The following is a 14,421-nucleotide window of genomic DNA, read 5'->3' as shown; positions in this document are numbered from 1 at the left end:
ACACAACAAGCGTTTGAAGACCAGGTGGCTGATTACTTCCATGTCAGAGGTGAAAAGGCAATTTGGAGTCTAGTACTCTTGGCACTCTTAACAAGTCTGTGCTCAGGAAATGTAAGCAGCTGGAATAATTATCATAACCACGTGTCAGATTCCATGGCTCACCATACAAACATATTTCACCTCTCAGGCATGGTCCCTAACAGGGCCACGACGGTTCCTTCAACTGAGATCCCGGGACTGAGTGGATATGAAAACGTGCAATGACGATTGGGCTGGAGAGATAGCACAGCGGGTGAGGTGCACGCCCTGCAGGCAAGCCAACCCAGTTTCTCTGTCTGGCACCCCATTGGGTCCCCAGAGCTCTGCCACAAGTCATCCTGGAGCACAGAGCCAGGAGTAAGCCCCAAGCACTCTCAGGTATGGCCCCAAAAGAAAGGAAAGGTGAACTGAAATCAGGGCACTCCGGCTTCCTTCCTTCCGTCTTTTAAAGAACGTCTGAAGTCATGCAGCAATGTGCGTTTCACCTAACATTTAGCAATGCCCTTCCCCATCTGTGAGTCTGATTCCAGGCCCCAAACCGTCATAATCTCCACACAGGTCCCTGCTCGCGGGATCAGGCCTCAGGTCTAGCCTCTGGAGAAGGCACTGGGCTGGAATTTAACCCCATGAGCACTGAGAACAGATTTTTTTTTTTTTTCAAAAAAATGGCTTCCTTTGCCTTCCTGGCTTTAAAGGGCGATAGTTAAGGACAGCATGAAATCACTGGGAGGATATTCTGGGCTGTTACACTATCTCAAACCATTTTGTTCTTTCCTGTTTAAAATGTTACAAACAGAAATTTATCCTTTTCACAAGGCCAGATTAGCAACATTTTACACTTTCATATTTTTTTCAATCCTGGCCTACTTTTTCAAAATATTTACTAACTTGTTAAGCTTTCTGCAGCTCATTAATTCCATCTGTCAAAGATGCAGAGATTGATGGCAAACTATTTACATGTCCTTAAGTAAGGGAGAGGATGTGCTACTTTTAGCTAATCCCAGGCCCTTAACCATTACAGGTCAAACTCTTCCAAGTTTTTTTTCTTAAAGTTCAGTCATTTGAAGTCATTATATAACCCAGGTAGAAATGCATGACTTTTATCGTCATAGATAATTTTATCACCTAACTGATAATTTCAGTTTTCTGCTAAGACCTTTAAAAAAACTTTCTAAAGTATTAAACAAACAAACAAAAAAACCTCATACAGCATGAAGCAATTAATGAGAGTAAGATCTACAAACCTGGGCTGGAGCTATAAATCCAGCCGGTAGGGTACTTGCCTTGCACATGCCGACCCAGGTTCTATATGGTCCCCAAGCCCGTCAGGAGTGATCCCCAAGTGCAGAGCTGGAAGTAAGCCCTGAGCACCGATCAATGTTCTCCCTACCCCCACTGCCCCAAAGAGTTGTATTTTAAAAAGACTAACAATTCAAACATTTAGGTACAGTTGGGCAAAAATGGTCACATCTTTACCTTATATATTCCATCTGGCCTGGTAACTCTATTTTTAGACATTTTTTTCTCTCCTCAAGAATATACAGAAATGCTTATGCAAGAAGTTGACAACAGCATTTTTGCAACAGAAAAAAAATATTGGAAACACCAGAGAGATTCAATGTTGAAAAATGGTTATGCCATTATTTTCCAAATATTTTGAAAGGAGCACAAGAGCTGATGAAAAGAAATTTTTTCATCTTTTTAATTCATTTTTGAAAGATGCTATGGACAAGTAACTTTAGAAAACAGTAGTTTAAATTTACCTTATTTCTTTAGTGTTGGGCATCTAAACAGATCACACGGACCCTCCGTGGAGCTAATTCAATTAGAGTATATCCCTAGACGATTATGCATTCATAAAAATGTTACAAATGTGCATAAGCTCAGAAATATATTTTTAGTACAATTGTGTACTAAATTTTAGTACAATAATGTACAATTGGAAACCACGTGAAAAAAAATTGAAATTAGCAAGGTGTAGACAAAATGTTCATAATGGCCATCTTGGAATTTTGAGTTTATTGTTTTCTCTTTTTATTCAACATATTTTTAGTTCTTCAACGAGCATGTATTACTAAGCTCTTGTACTTCTGAAGACCCTCAAATTAAATTACTAAAAGTGTTATAATGCCAAAGCTATGACTGTTACTTCTTTTTTTTTTTTTAGTGGCACCTACTTCAAAACATATCGAAAGCTAGTTGCTGCATACTTGAGCTATGATCACATTCTTTTGGGTAGATTATGTTGCAAAGAACAGAGATAAACTTGGGTTTGAATGGGCTTTTCGTCCCAGTCTTGCTTGCTGGATAGCGCATGTTTTACTCTTTTTTACTGTGACTATTAATATTCAGTAATAACATTTAATAGTGAATTAACCATTTTAAGGCTTAATTAAAACCACAGTTTAAAAGGGGAAAAGGGATTTCAGAATAAGTCAAGAAAATCATCTACATATAATGTATAATCATCACCATCATCATCATCCTTGGATATATACTTACACTAAATTTGTTGCTTTCTACATTTTTTTTTCCAGGGAGGCACACTTGACAGTGCTAATTGGACTACCCCTGGCTCTGTAATCAAGGGTCATTCCTGGCCACCCATGTTTGGGGGCCTATCTTTAGTGCCAGGAATCGAACCAGGCTTGGCTGCATGCAAAGCAAGCATTTTAACCCCGAACTATCTTTCTAGACCCTCCTTTTTAATTTTATTAAGAGATTATTTTTTTCTCCAGGAGAATTTTTATTTGAATCTGCTTTCTTCTGGAGAGATAGGATATGAGGAAGGGGCCAGAGTTTAGGATTGAAAAAATGTAACCTCGAAAGCGTATTGATACACTTATGTGTATGAAGATACTTCTTTTCCCTCTCCAAATTCTTGAGTTTGGATAGTCTACATGTCTAGCATTTAAAAACACTGGTGCATTTTACATTCGGTTGTTAGATTTGTTACTATTGTTTGTTTGTTTCCTAATTTGGGGGCCACACCCTACATTGATCGGGGCTTACTTCTGGCTCTGCGCTTAAAAGATAATTTTTTATGTAAAGAATACTTAAAAAGTTCTTTGTTCTCATCAGTTATACCCAGTAATTTTTAATTTATATAATTTCTATTAAAGATGTGGCTAATATACATAGTTATAAATATCAAAGACCATACTATAATGGAGATACACTCAAAACTATCTGAGAATACAGCTCCTCACCTTTCTAGAACATGGCAAGCATGGCTATGTTAAACGGTCTCTCCTCTCCTCTTCGTTTATGTCTGGTATGACATTTGTTTATGATGCCTATTCATGATGACATTTGTTTATGATGTCATGTCTTTGTTTTTGACATTAAATTTATGTCTGACTATTTATACCACACTCCTACAAAAACATGAATAGCTTATATCAATGTAGTACTTTATTCTATGAAAACACTGAAAAGAAAAAGAAGTTTGGAGGAATGAACATCCTCAAAACATTCTTTTAAAATGTATAATAAGTTGCACCGTGTATAGATCTTTGCAGCTTCACAGCGGTAACTTGCCGAATCTACTTAATCAACCGACCAAAATCTTACCTATTAGCCAATACCAGTATTGGGAAGGAATTTAATCTATGTATTAAATTAGATCTCACTTTCAGTGTATATCTCTGTAGTTTCAAATAATAAGAAACAGTTTCCTAACATAATATAAAGACAGTTCTCATGGTAAATATATATATTGGGTTCCTTTTTGTTTTTAAATTGACCCTGGACGTAATTTTATATTAAATGTCACTCTCAAAGTTAGTTAACTACAGTGTTCACATGCAGGGTGGAGCTCTGTATACTTTTCAAAGCTCAGAAATGCTCTGCTAGTTCAAAATACATCCTGTTGAAGCCTATGCAGCCATTTGAAACTTGTGCAGGGAAAGTAAACCAGCAGTATGCAGGGGTTACTCCTGGCTATACTGAAGGGACCATACATGGTACTGAGTATTAAAGCAAGGTGGGCCTGCATGCAAGGCCCATGCCTTAACCCCTATCCTATCTTTCTAGCTAAAACCTTTTTTAAAATTTATTTTTATTCAACTGGTTTGGTGGGGAAAAGATGGTAGAGCAGTTGGGTCACACCAGGCTGTGCTCAGGGCTTACTCCTGGCTCTGTGCTCAGGGGTCACTCCTGGAGGTGCTCAGGGGACCACACATGGTTCTGCATACAGGGCAAGTGCCTTATCCTCTGTATTATCTCTCTAGCCCCCCAACTAGTCTTTTTTTTTTTTTTTTGCTTTTTGGGTCACACCTGGCGATGCACAGGAGTTACTCCTGGCTCTACACTCAGGAATTACTCCTAGTGGTGCTCAGGAGACCATATGGGATGCTGGGAATCGAACCTGGGTCGGCCGCGTGCAAGGCAAACGCCCTACCCGCTGTGCTATCACTCCAGCTTCCCCACAACTAGTGTTGAGTGGACTTGATTTATTGCAATTTTTAGCTCCCCCAGTTGATTTATTCAGTGTAAGTCAAAAAGCAAGTGGTCTCCCTAAGTTATCTTTTAAAACGCTTATATGAATTGGAGGAGGGAAGGACACTAGTGCAGGGATGGGCGTTGAATTTTGTAGGACTGAAACTCAATCATGAACAACCTTGTGACACTGTATTTCGGAGTGATTCAATACATTTTTTTAACTTAAAAAAATGCTTATATGAGAATCATTCATCTTTGTCTATTTGATTAGATTACTTAGGTCAAACCTGCACCTTGAGAAAGTGCATAAGAAGTTTCAAAAAAAAAAAAGGAGCAAAGATAGGACATTTAATGGCTATCAACAGGGCGGTGGGTAAGGCTATACAGCAACAGACACAAGACTTCAGAAGAGCCCTCCAGCCAGAAACATTGCGTTCCTTCCATAAGTACACTCGCTTCCAACCTTCGGAACCCAGGTTCCAAGGGTAAAAACACTCTGCTGTATTCTTGTATTTAAAGAGGTAGTCTTAGAAATAAACTGCCTTCAATGAGAGGTTTTTTACTGAGCAAAGCCAGTCAACACATAATGAGACCAAAGTGGACCGAGAAATAATGAGTCCTAACTGTGTTACATTGCCTTTGACCATAAAACAGTCAGAATTATGCTTCTTGAAAGCTTCTCTCCCATGAACAAAGCAAAGCAAAAGAAAACAAACTCTGGTCGTTAATTTATGCATAAAAATCATTTTCGTATCTTATTACCTACCAGATCTGGACTTAATGATGTCACTGAACTCATTCTGCCCATCATCAGGCCTGGTCTCCTGGTCTCCATACTTGGCCATTTCTGTGGAGTTTCAATACAATCCAAAGACTTTTCTAAGTCTTCTTTTAAAAACTTTTTCAGTCTTCTACAAAGGCCAGCATAAATACCTTAAACAAGAGAAGATGGTAACTTGAAATATAAGTATATATACATATATTAATATGAAGTTACATATAGTTAAATATCATAACCATTCAGCAAATATTTATTCAATGGTCAATATGTTGGAAGGCGAAGAGGATATGGCTAGAAAAAAGAGAGACAGCCTGTGTCATTATTGAGCTTGGAAGCACTAAATATTTAGTTATGTAATAAATCATTATAATTCTGATAAATAAGTGCACAAAACAGAAGCATAAAGTAATAGAAACATACAGCAGAGAAGTCCGACCAGTGAATTCTCATTGGACAATGAGATGGATGGCTGTCTTGACAGCTGAAATCTGAACCAAGAGGAGAAGAACTAAACTTCCAAACAAAGAGAGGTAGAAAAAGAAGCAGCTATGAGTCCTCCCACGAGAGGCAGCAGTAAAAATCATGGGCATCCAAAAAACTGATTTTGGAGAAAAGGAAGTCAACAGGAGAGAGATGAGATCAAGGTGAGGTGAGGTTAGGTAGACAGGACCCAGACACCATGTGTAGCCTTTTGATCTTCCTCTGAAAAGCAATGAGAATCCAACAGTTCAGAAACCAGAAAGTATCATGATGGGCCTGGTATTTTTAAAAGACTTTTCTAGCTGGAAGATGGTCCAGGGTGGGAAGTCAGAAAGACCCGCCTCAATACAGCAAGCGTTCATTGAAGAATTTAAGCCAGGAGTGATGTTGAATGAACATATCATTCAGTCCTCCAGTTATGTTTGAAAAGTTTTTTATAATCCAGTGTGGTAAGGGAGGAAAATTCCTAATCTTAACCAAATTATCACCTCAGCAATAATGAAGTGTCGTGTGATACAATGGAAAATATATTACATCATCTATGCAGTATCCTTGCCAGCATGTTCACTACGAAGCTGATCATGAACAGACACATTTCAGACCGTGGCTAAATCATCAAAATAAATGAGCTGAACTCTTCAAACTTGTGGATGTCACGGAAAACAAGAACACCTGAGGGCAGGAGAGCTTTTCGGGTTGAGGGGAGCCTAAACAGACGTGACAATCATGCATGAGCTTTGACTGACTTCATCATTTGAAATAAACTTTGGGGTAATAGACAGTATTACTCTACCTGCATGAAAATTCTTTCATGAGGGGCTAAAACCCTGAGCACTGCCAGGGTTTAGAAGAAAAATAAAGGCCAGGACCACAGTGATAGTACAGTGGGTAGGGTGGTTACCAAGTCTGACACAGACCCAGATTCAATCCCCATCATCCCATATGGTCCTTAAACCCCACCAAGTATGACTCCTGAGCGCAGTGCCAGAAGTAAACCCTGAAAATGCAAGATGTAGTCTGAAAACCTATTAATAATGATGATGATGATGATGATGATGATGATAATAATAATAATAATAAAGTTCTTTAATAACTTTTGTTAAGGATTCAAGTTGATTGTAAGTAGCACAGCGGGTAGGGCATTTGCCTTGCATGTGGCCAACCCCTGTTCGATTCCTTCGTCCCTCTCGGAGAGCCCGGCAAGCCACCGAGAGTATCCTGCCCGCATGGCAGAGCCTGGCAAGCTATCCATGGCGTATTCGATATGCCAAAAACAGTAACAATCCCCCAATGGAGATGTTACTGGTGCCTGGTCGAGCAAATAGATGAACAACGGGACGACAGTGCTACTGTGCTACAGCAAAAGAGCTATGATATTATTTTCAACTTTGGTTTGAATAGGACAACACATATATATTTAAACAGCTATGTATGAATGGAAATGTGTATGTCTATATATGTAGTTGTGTATACTATGTATATTTACACACACATACACCCAGCAGAGACGACACAAGGATTTAATGACAATGATGAGGCACACTTTGGAAAATGACAGTGGGGAATCAAGGTAAAGAACATACTGGTCGACCTCGATTCTATTTTTTTCTAGGGTGACATTATAGGCAGGAAATGACTGTGAGCTAAATAAGGGTAGAAAGAAGTGGGTGGATGTGTGGGATAGTAGATGCTAAAGAAGGTCAATAGGATTTGAGAGCTGATTGAATATGAAAGGTTTAGGAATCTGAAGAGCAAAATGACTGCCCAATTTTGGCTTGGGCAATTGAGTCGAGGCTGAGTGAGTCATTCAGTGAGCCAGCAAACACCAGAGGAAAAACTGTTAGGGAAAGAAAAAAGAAAGTGGTTTGGACTTGCAGAGATCAAGGTGCGTCCGAGATATATACGAAGGTATTTCAAAAAGTCTGGTTCCAGGAATGATCTGGATTATAGGCAAACCTGGATAGTTTTAGGTTAAACATAAACCTGGATAATTTTATGTTTTATGTACAGATGACTGGGAAGGGCATCGTATAAATTCTGAGTATTGCTTTCAAAAGAAACGATTTGTATCTTAAACAATTAGTCAAGCGAAAAAATCATCTTTGGAATTTAAAACAACACCGCAATCTATCCTGCAGCGCCACGTTTACTTCAGGAGTGCCACGACGAGAGTCACGCTGCCCCCACTGCCCCTACAGAATCCAAATTCAAGTCTTGCTCGGACAGTGCAGCGCCATCCTAACAGTGTTTACAAGCACCTTAATGCCGATTAAGTACATAAATACTTGAGACTCACTACACGCCATACATTTATAAAACAACTGATTCAATGATGAACATGATTGTGAATCACAAGTCACCCATAGGTCAGAACAGAGAGTAGAACCAGAGTTTACTACTAGCGAGGATTAAAAACCCAACTCCTTGATATAAGGACATACCATGTGGTATTATCCTTTCATAATGCATTTTAGTTTACATGCCGTGTGATATTTAATAGTACACATGTTAGTGAATGATATTTAAGGGGATATTCATAGTATAATCATGTAAATATGTGCATGATATGATCATTTTTTTCTGGCCAGTTAGAGAAAGGGCATGTTTGGTTAACAGGTTAAAATTGCCTATTTTAGAGGGCTGGAGTGACAGTACACTGGCAAAGCATCTGTCTTACATGTGGCTGACCTGGGTTGATCCCCAGCATCCCTTATGACCTCCTGAGCACCGCCAGGAGTAACTCCTGAGTGCAGAGCCAGAGTAACCTATCCCTGAGCATTTCTGGGTGTGGCCCAAAAGAACAAAAAATAAAAATGAATAAAATAAAATTGTCCTAGAAAAAAGTTTTTGCTATAGAGTCTGAGGCTGATGAAAACTGTAGGAGACTGCCAAAGCTTTAGAAACACTTTCCTCTCCAGATTGTGGAACATGATGACTGTATCAACTCTGCCAGAATTTAGGGAATATAAAACTTCTTTATTTTTTATATTGATCAACTACTGTTACTACTTTAAAGATAATTAAGTTCCTTTGGTGGGGAAGGCAGGAGATACAGACCTATAAAAAACATGCTGAACTATATTTTGTTTTGTTCTGTTTCAGGGCCACACCTATAGGTGCTCAAGGCTCACTCCGGGCTCCATACTCAGGGATCACTCCAGTCAGTGCTCAGGGGACCATAAGAGGCTGCTCACGGTCACACCTGAGTGGGCCACATGCAAGGCAAGTGCCCTGCCCTCTGTACTATTTCTCCAGCCTTATGCAAAATTCCTTTTCATTTATTACTATTTATTTTATAATAAATCCTACACATAATTATCATATCATTTGATACAATTTAATCATACACTAGTAAGGACTGCGTCATATAGTATCACAGATAATGACCAAAATACCTCACATCACCAGTTTAAAATGTTCAATAAGTGAATATAAAAATACATATCAGGGTCTCCCAACAGCAGATAATAAAATAGCCATGCCAAATTCTTAAGAGCATTTTATTAAAGATTTAAAAACTTTGTTCAGAAGAATGCATATAAAATTTTATTATGGAAAGTCAGGTTAGCCTGACAGGAATACCCTTTCTGGACAGAAACTAGCATGTTCCCTTTAAGAGACATGTCTGCAAATCTCCCTTACAACTGCTGTCAGCCAAGGATCTCATCTCAGCCCTTCCCAAACATTCCACCCCACGACACTAAAGTCAGCTGCTTACACCGGCCCTTTAATTCATCCGTCCCCAAATTATTTCTTCAGTCTAACATTTTGTTTTGCCATGCTCTGTAAGATCACTTCTTAAATATTCTCATCTTGAGAACTCAAATCCTTTGCCTTCTACAAAGATACAGCTGAACAGCAGGACAGGGACGCAATAGAAATGGGAATCACATTGAACAGAATCATGTGTTAACTGGGACTTGTAGGAAGGCATGAACAGGGGACTCCAAGCTGAATAACATATGTCAAAAGATGCCTCCTCCTCACTCATGAAAGATGCCTCCTCCTCACTCATGAAGGCTGCAGAAATATGCCATTGGTTGTCAGAGACAGAATCAAAGTTTCATCACTAACAACGTAAGAACAACCAAGTGCCCCTGAAAGAACTTCCTCTTGCACACTAGGAAAGAGAGCAAAAGGCAGGCTTCCCCCATAGCACTAGATGGGAAGGCGGACGAGGGGTTGCTTTAGAAGTCCTTTACCACGCAACCCTATTGCTCCCTATGCCTCGTGGGTTCTACCAAGTTTAGCCAGATGTTTCACTGAAACCAATACTCTCTTAGTCTGAACTCATCTACTCCTTCTTCAGAACATTTCTGTTTCGGTAGGAAGCAGAAACCATGAGTTTGTGGCAATAAACCCGTGGTGAAAAGGCTGGGGAATTACCTGAAAGGCAAAAACTTCAAAGTCGTCAAGTATTTTTTCACTGGGGGAAATTGCACAGGAGAGGGGATCCAACCACGTTCTGCAACACGCAGTTGGGATGGAAACTCCGGGTAGATTCTGAAGCAAAACAAGCAACTCTCCTTTATGGCTGAGAACCCCAACCTTCAAATGCGCGGTGGGGGGGTGAGATCGTGGAAAGGGAAGGCAAAGGGCAAAAAAACTTTCCCGCTCTGCGAGACACAGTGTACAAGAAACCGCTCCCGTGCCAAGAACTGCCACTCACTCCCAGAAGCGCTCCCAGGCAAGATTAATTCTACGGTGATGAAGACTGTTCACCCGGGCAAGAAAGGTTAGGAAAAAGCACCTGAAGGGGAATCAGCGCGCTGTGTCCTGGGTCTCTCTCAGGAGGGTCAGGGAGGAGCGGGAAGATTCCGGGAAGCCCCGGCCCTCGCCACCTGGTACTCGGCACGCGGGAGCACCGACCAGCTTCGCATTCCTCCAGCTCCCCACTGCCCCTGGCCACCACCAGCCGGGAGGGGGGTCAGCCCGCCCTCCTTGCCGAGGGTCGCGCACTTTGCAAAGGAATGGATGGGGTCTGCAGAAGCCCCAAGTTCCGCCGGCACCCGGGGATCCGGGTTCTCCCAGATTCGGCGTTGCAGGCACCGCCGCCAACCCGAGCACTGGCGCGCCCGCCCGAGCGCGCACCGCGAACTGACCCCCCCCCCCCCCCCCCGAGGTCCAGGTGACCTGGAGACTGGGAAAGAGGACGATCTCCCGGACCTCCGCGAGACTGGGGCCAACAGTCCCAAGTTAGACCCGGGGACGGTCCTGTTTAAGCAAAATCACAGGGTAAGACCCCACCCCCCACCCCCACCCCCACCCCCCCCCCCACCAAAGGCCCTTAGCACGTTCTCGGCTCTCCCTGGAAACAACCCCGGAGCAATTTCCCTTTCGTGACCCGGGCCGTGCGTGAAAGTTGCATACCGCTCCCCCAACCCCTGCACCCTGCTCCTACCCCACCCCATTCCACCCCACACCCCCTCACTCCCAGGCCCAGCCAAAGGACTATGTTAAGTTTTGGATTCGGTCTTGGGCAACCAGATCCTCGGATCCGAGGCCCAGGTGGGGGCTGCTGGGACAGGCATTACCTTATCCTTCGGACCCGGGGATGCCAAGCGGACTGAGAGCGAGAGGTGAGCCCCGTGGGATCACGCACCAACTGGGTGCCCCCGGCCCGCTTTCCGGAGTCCCACCTTCGGGGACAGCAGCCGCCTGCAGATCCGGCACATTTCCTGCCCGCCACACGCCTGGGACGCGCTGGCCGGCCAGCCGGCCACACCGCCGCCCTCGCCGCCTCTCCCAGGGGACACTCCCGGGCCCCGGGCCCCGCCTCCCCGGGGCTGGGGTGCGTGCGTGCGTGCGTGTGTGTGTGTGTGTGTGTGTGTGTGTGTGTGTGTGTGTGTGTATGTGCGTGTGTGTGCGCGCGGGTGCGTGTGTATGTATGAGTGTGTGTGTGTGTGTATGTGTGTGTGTGTGTGTGGCCACGTCCCCTCTCGGCGAGCGAGCGCTGGCTGGCACGGCGCCCCTCGCCACGCCGAGAACCCACCCGCGACCCGCTCAGCCCCCCGGCCAGGACGATAGGGGGTCCAGGGGGGATGAGGGCAGCAGCCAGTGGGAAAAGGTGAGGCTGCTGGCCAGTAGCGCGGGTCCCTCGGACCCCCACGCCCGAACGTCTCCCCCCCCCCCCCCGCGGGGAGGCGGGGAGCGGAACTAGAGGCTCGGAGGGAAAGTGCAAGCTGAAGTTGGGTGCCTCGGAGCTCGGGAGCACCCCGCCCGGCCGCCCCGCTGCCCACAGTCCGGGGGGCGCCGGGTCACGTTACCCAGCAGGGGCTTCAATAATGCATGGGGCTTACCTGCCCGCCGCGCCGCGTCCCGCGCTCCGCAACACTCCTCGGCCCGGGTGGGTCGCAGTCCCCGCGGGGTCGGCGAGCGTGAGTTTGGGGAGGCGCTGCTTTGCAGGGGCTGATCGCGGGTGGGACGGAGGGTGCTTCGTTGGGAGCTTTTTTTTTTTTTAATGAAATGTGCAGAACCAGACAAGATCCAAGGAGAAGTGGGGGGGGGGGGGGACACTGGACTGAAAACGCCCCTAACTTGTGAAATCTTCCTGCTGCCCGGTAGTTCCGCCGACAACAACAACAACCGAGAGAAAAAAAAAATGCCCAAAAACTGGATCGGGGCGCGCCGGGCACCCGGTGGGCCCAACCCTAAAGGAGTTTTCCTGGAGCAGAAGTGGACCCCCCAGCGCAGGAGGGTCGCCGCTCCCCGGGACAGCCACCCGGGGGGGGTGGGGCGGGAGCGAGCCCGGGCCGATGCGCGCTGCCCTCCGCCGAGAAACGGCCACTCCACAACTTTGTGCGCCAGCCGCTCGCCGGCCGCCCAGGCTCCTCCCCCCTCCTCCTCCCCCTCCTCCCCCTCCCCCTCCTCCTCTCCCTCCTCCCCCTCCTCCTCCTCCTCCTCCTCCTCCTCCTCGTCCAGCCGCCGCCGGTGCTCCTCCCGATCCTCCCTTTGTTGCGGAGCGGGCTGGCGGCGGCGGCCCCCGGGCTGCACGCTCGGGCCGCAGGGGAGGCCCCGGCACCGCCCCGCGCGCCCCGTCCCGCCCCGCCCGCCGCGGCCGGCGCGGCAACTTTGTTCCGGGAGCTCAGCCCGCTCGGCGCGGGTCCGGCCCGGCCCGGGGAACGTGGCGGCCCCGGGTCACCTGACCGTCGGGGCCGCGCCCGCCGCCCCGCGCGTCCGGGCCGCTCCCCGCCCGCCCCGCGCCGTCCCCTCTCCGTTTGCTCATTTTGCAGAAATAGGGGTCCTCATCCCGAGAAGATGGGGGGGGTTGTTGTTTCTTTGGGGTTTTGGGGGGTTTTTTAAAAGACTTTCATCCGTGGTGTTTCTGAATATCGAGAAAAGCTGGCGCTCTCGTGTCACCTTTCGTGCGGCGTTGGCGCTAGTCTTTGGGGTTGGTTTTCCCGGCACGCAGACGCATTGCTTTTGACCGAGCCTGTTCCAAAGCTAAGGGGTGGGGCAGACGCATGGGTGGGGGAGAGGGGGGAAGAAGTGAGTTGGCTCTCGCTGTTGAGTGTCTGTCCAAAGTTCCCTGTTTGATTCCCCAGGGATTCTTTTACGGGATCGTCGTACTTGGAGGAGAGAGGGAAAGGCAGCCAAAATGCCTGGTTCGGACCAACCAAGAGGCAGGATGATGGCTCATTGCTACCCGACTTATATAGGGACGTTGACAATGTTCAAGGGAGTAAAAGTAAACCACTAGGGGCTTAAGCAAAATTTCCAGGAAGGACTCACTAGCCTTTTATTAATTGTGACATGAAAGTCCCCTGGTTCCTATGCGCTTGGGGGTAGCGGGTAGACAGTAAGTAGAGGGGTCTTGAAAGGTGGTGTTCCTTCTTCCACAGCCACTCCCGCTTCAACTTCCTACCTGTAGGGCATATTCTTCAGATAAACCCAATGAAATCCAGAGGATTCACTTGACATGGCTATAATCACTTCATTCACTTCCATTGATTCCTTGATTTAACAAAGTCTCATGTGGGATCTGTCAAGTGTCCTTGCACTGTGGATAAGACAAAATAAATCTGATGGAGATCTCGCCTTAGAGAAATTCAAATCTCTCTGCCCACCAGAAAGATTAAACTAGAGAATTCAGACAGAGCGATTATGGGACTGGAAGAGAGGGGTGCCAGATAATTGAACTGATCTTAAAAAAAATCTCTCCTACCTTGAAGGCATTCAGTCAAATTAGGTAAAGGGAGGGGTAGGAAAAGGAGATAGTAGCTCACACACACACACACACACACACACACACACACACACACACACACACACACACACTGGGGAATGCTTTGCATTCCCTTTTTTGGCCACTCACCTATGCCCAGACAGACAGCAGGACAGCAGAGATTTTCACCCATGGGTAAGTAGCTGGAGACTCAGAAAGTCAAGGGGACTGTGAATGTCTGGGGCACAGCCTGAAAAGGCTCAACAACAGGCCCCAGAAGGGGGACACAGGTGACAGGTTCCAGCTGCAGATTTCAGACTAGGATCGAAAACATTGGACAGAGAAGGGCATAGGGACAGAATCAGGCCATCATACTCTGTGGTGGGCAAACTGTGTAGACAGGACGAGGAGCAGAGAGGACAAGAAGAGTGATGTCCTACCCAGGTGAAAGGGGAGGCCTGGACCTAAACTGTACAATAAAATTGAACTTCCCTCATTTTGTCTGCAAATCTTC

At 45.7% G+C, this 14,421-nt stretch overlaps 1 protein-coding gene across 2 annotated transcripts in view; it reads right to left on the bottom strand.

The window, feature by feature from the left end:
• The window catches only part of UTRN (utrophin), a 585,431-nt gene extending 572,858 nt beyond the window's left edge, over window positions 1-12,573 (bottom strand). Inside the window, exons 1-2 of one of the 2 annotated variants that reach the window (XM_055134486.1) lie at window positions 12,043-12,573; window positions 5,249-5,415 (exon numbers count right to left, since the gene is read on the bottom strand). In XM_055134486.1, the coding sequence (XP_054990461.1) occupies window positions 5,249-5,327 (79 nt within the window). In that variant the 5' untranslated portion in view covers window positions 5,328-5,415; window positions 12,043-12,573. Of the gene's footprint in view, window positions 1-5,248; window positions 5,416-11,277; window positions 11,475-12,042 lie in introns of those variants that run through there. The other variant, XM_055134485.1, reaches the window with a different exon arrangement.
• Window positions 12,574-14,421: the final 1,848 nt, after the last annotated feature.

The sequence above is a fragment of the Sorex araneus genome, chromosome 4 (genome assembly GCF_027595985.1).
Source record: "Sorex araneus isolate mSorAra2 chromosome 4, mSorAra2.pri, whole genome shotgun sequence".
Classification (NCBI taxonomy): Eukaryota; Metazoa; Chordata; class Mammalia; order Eulipotyphla; family Soricidae; genus Sorex; species Sorex araneus.
Note: the sequence above shows the minus strand (reverse complement) of the source record. Positions and strands in the feature narration are given on the sequence as shown.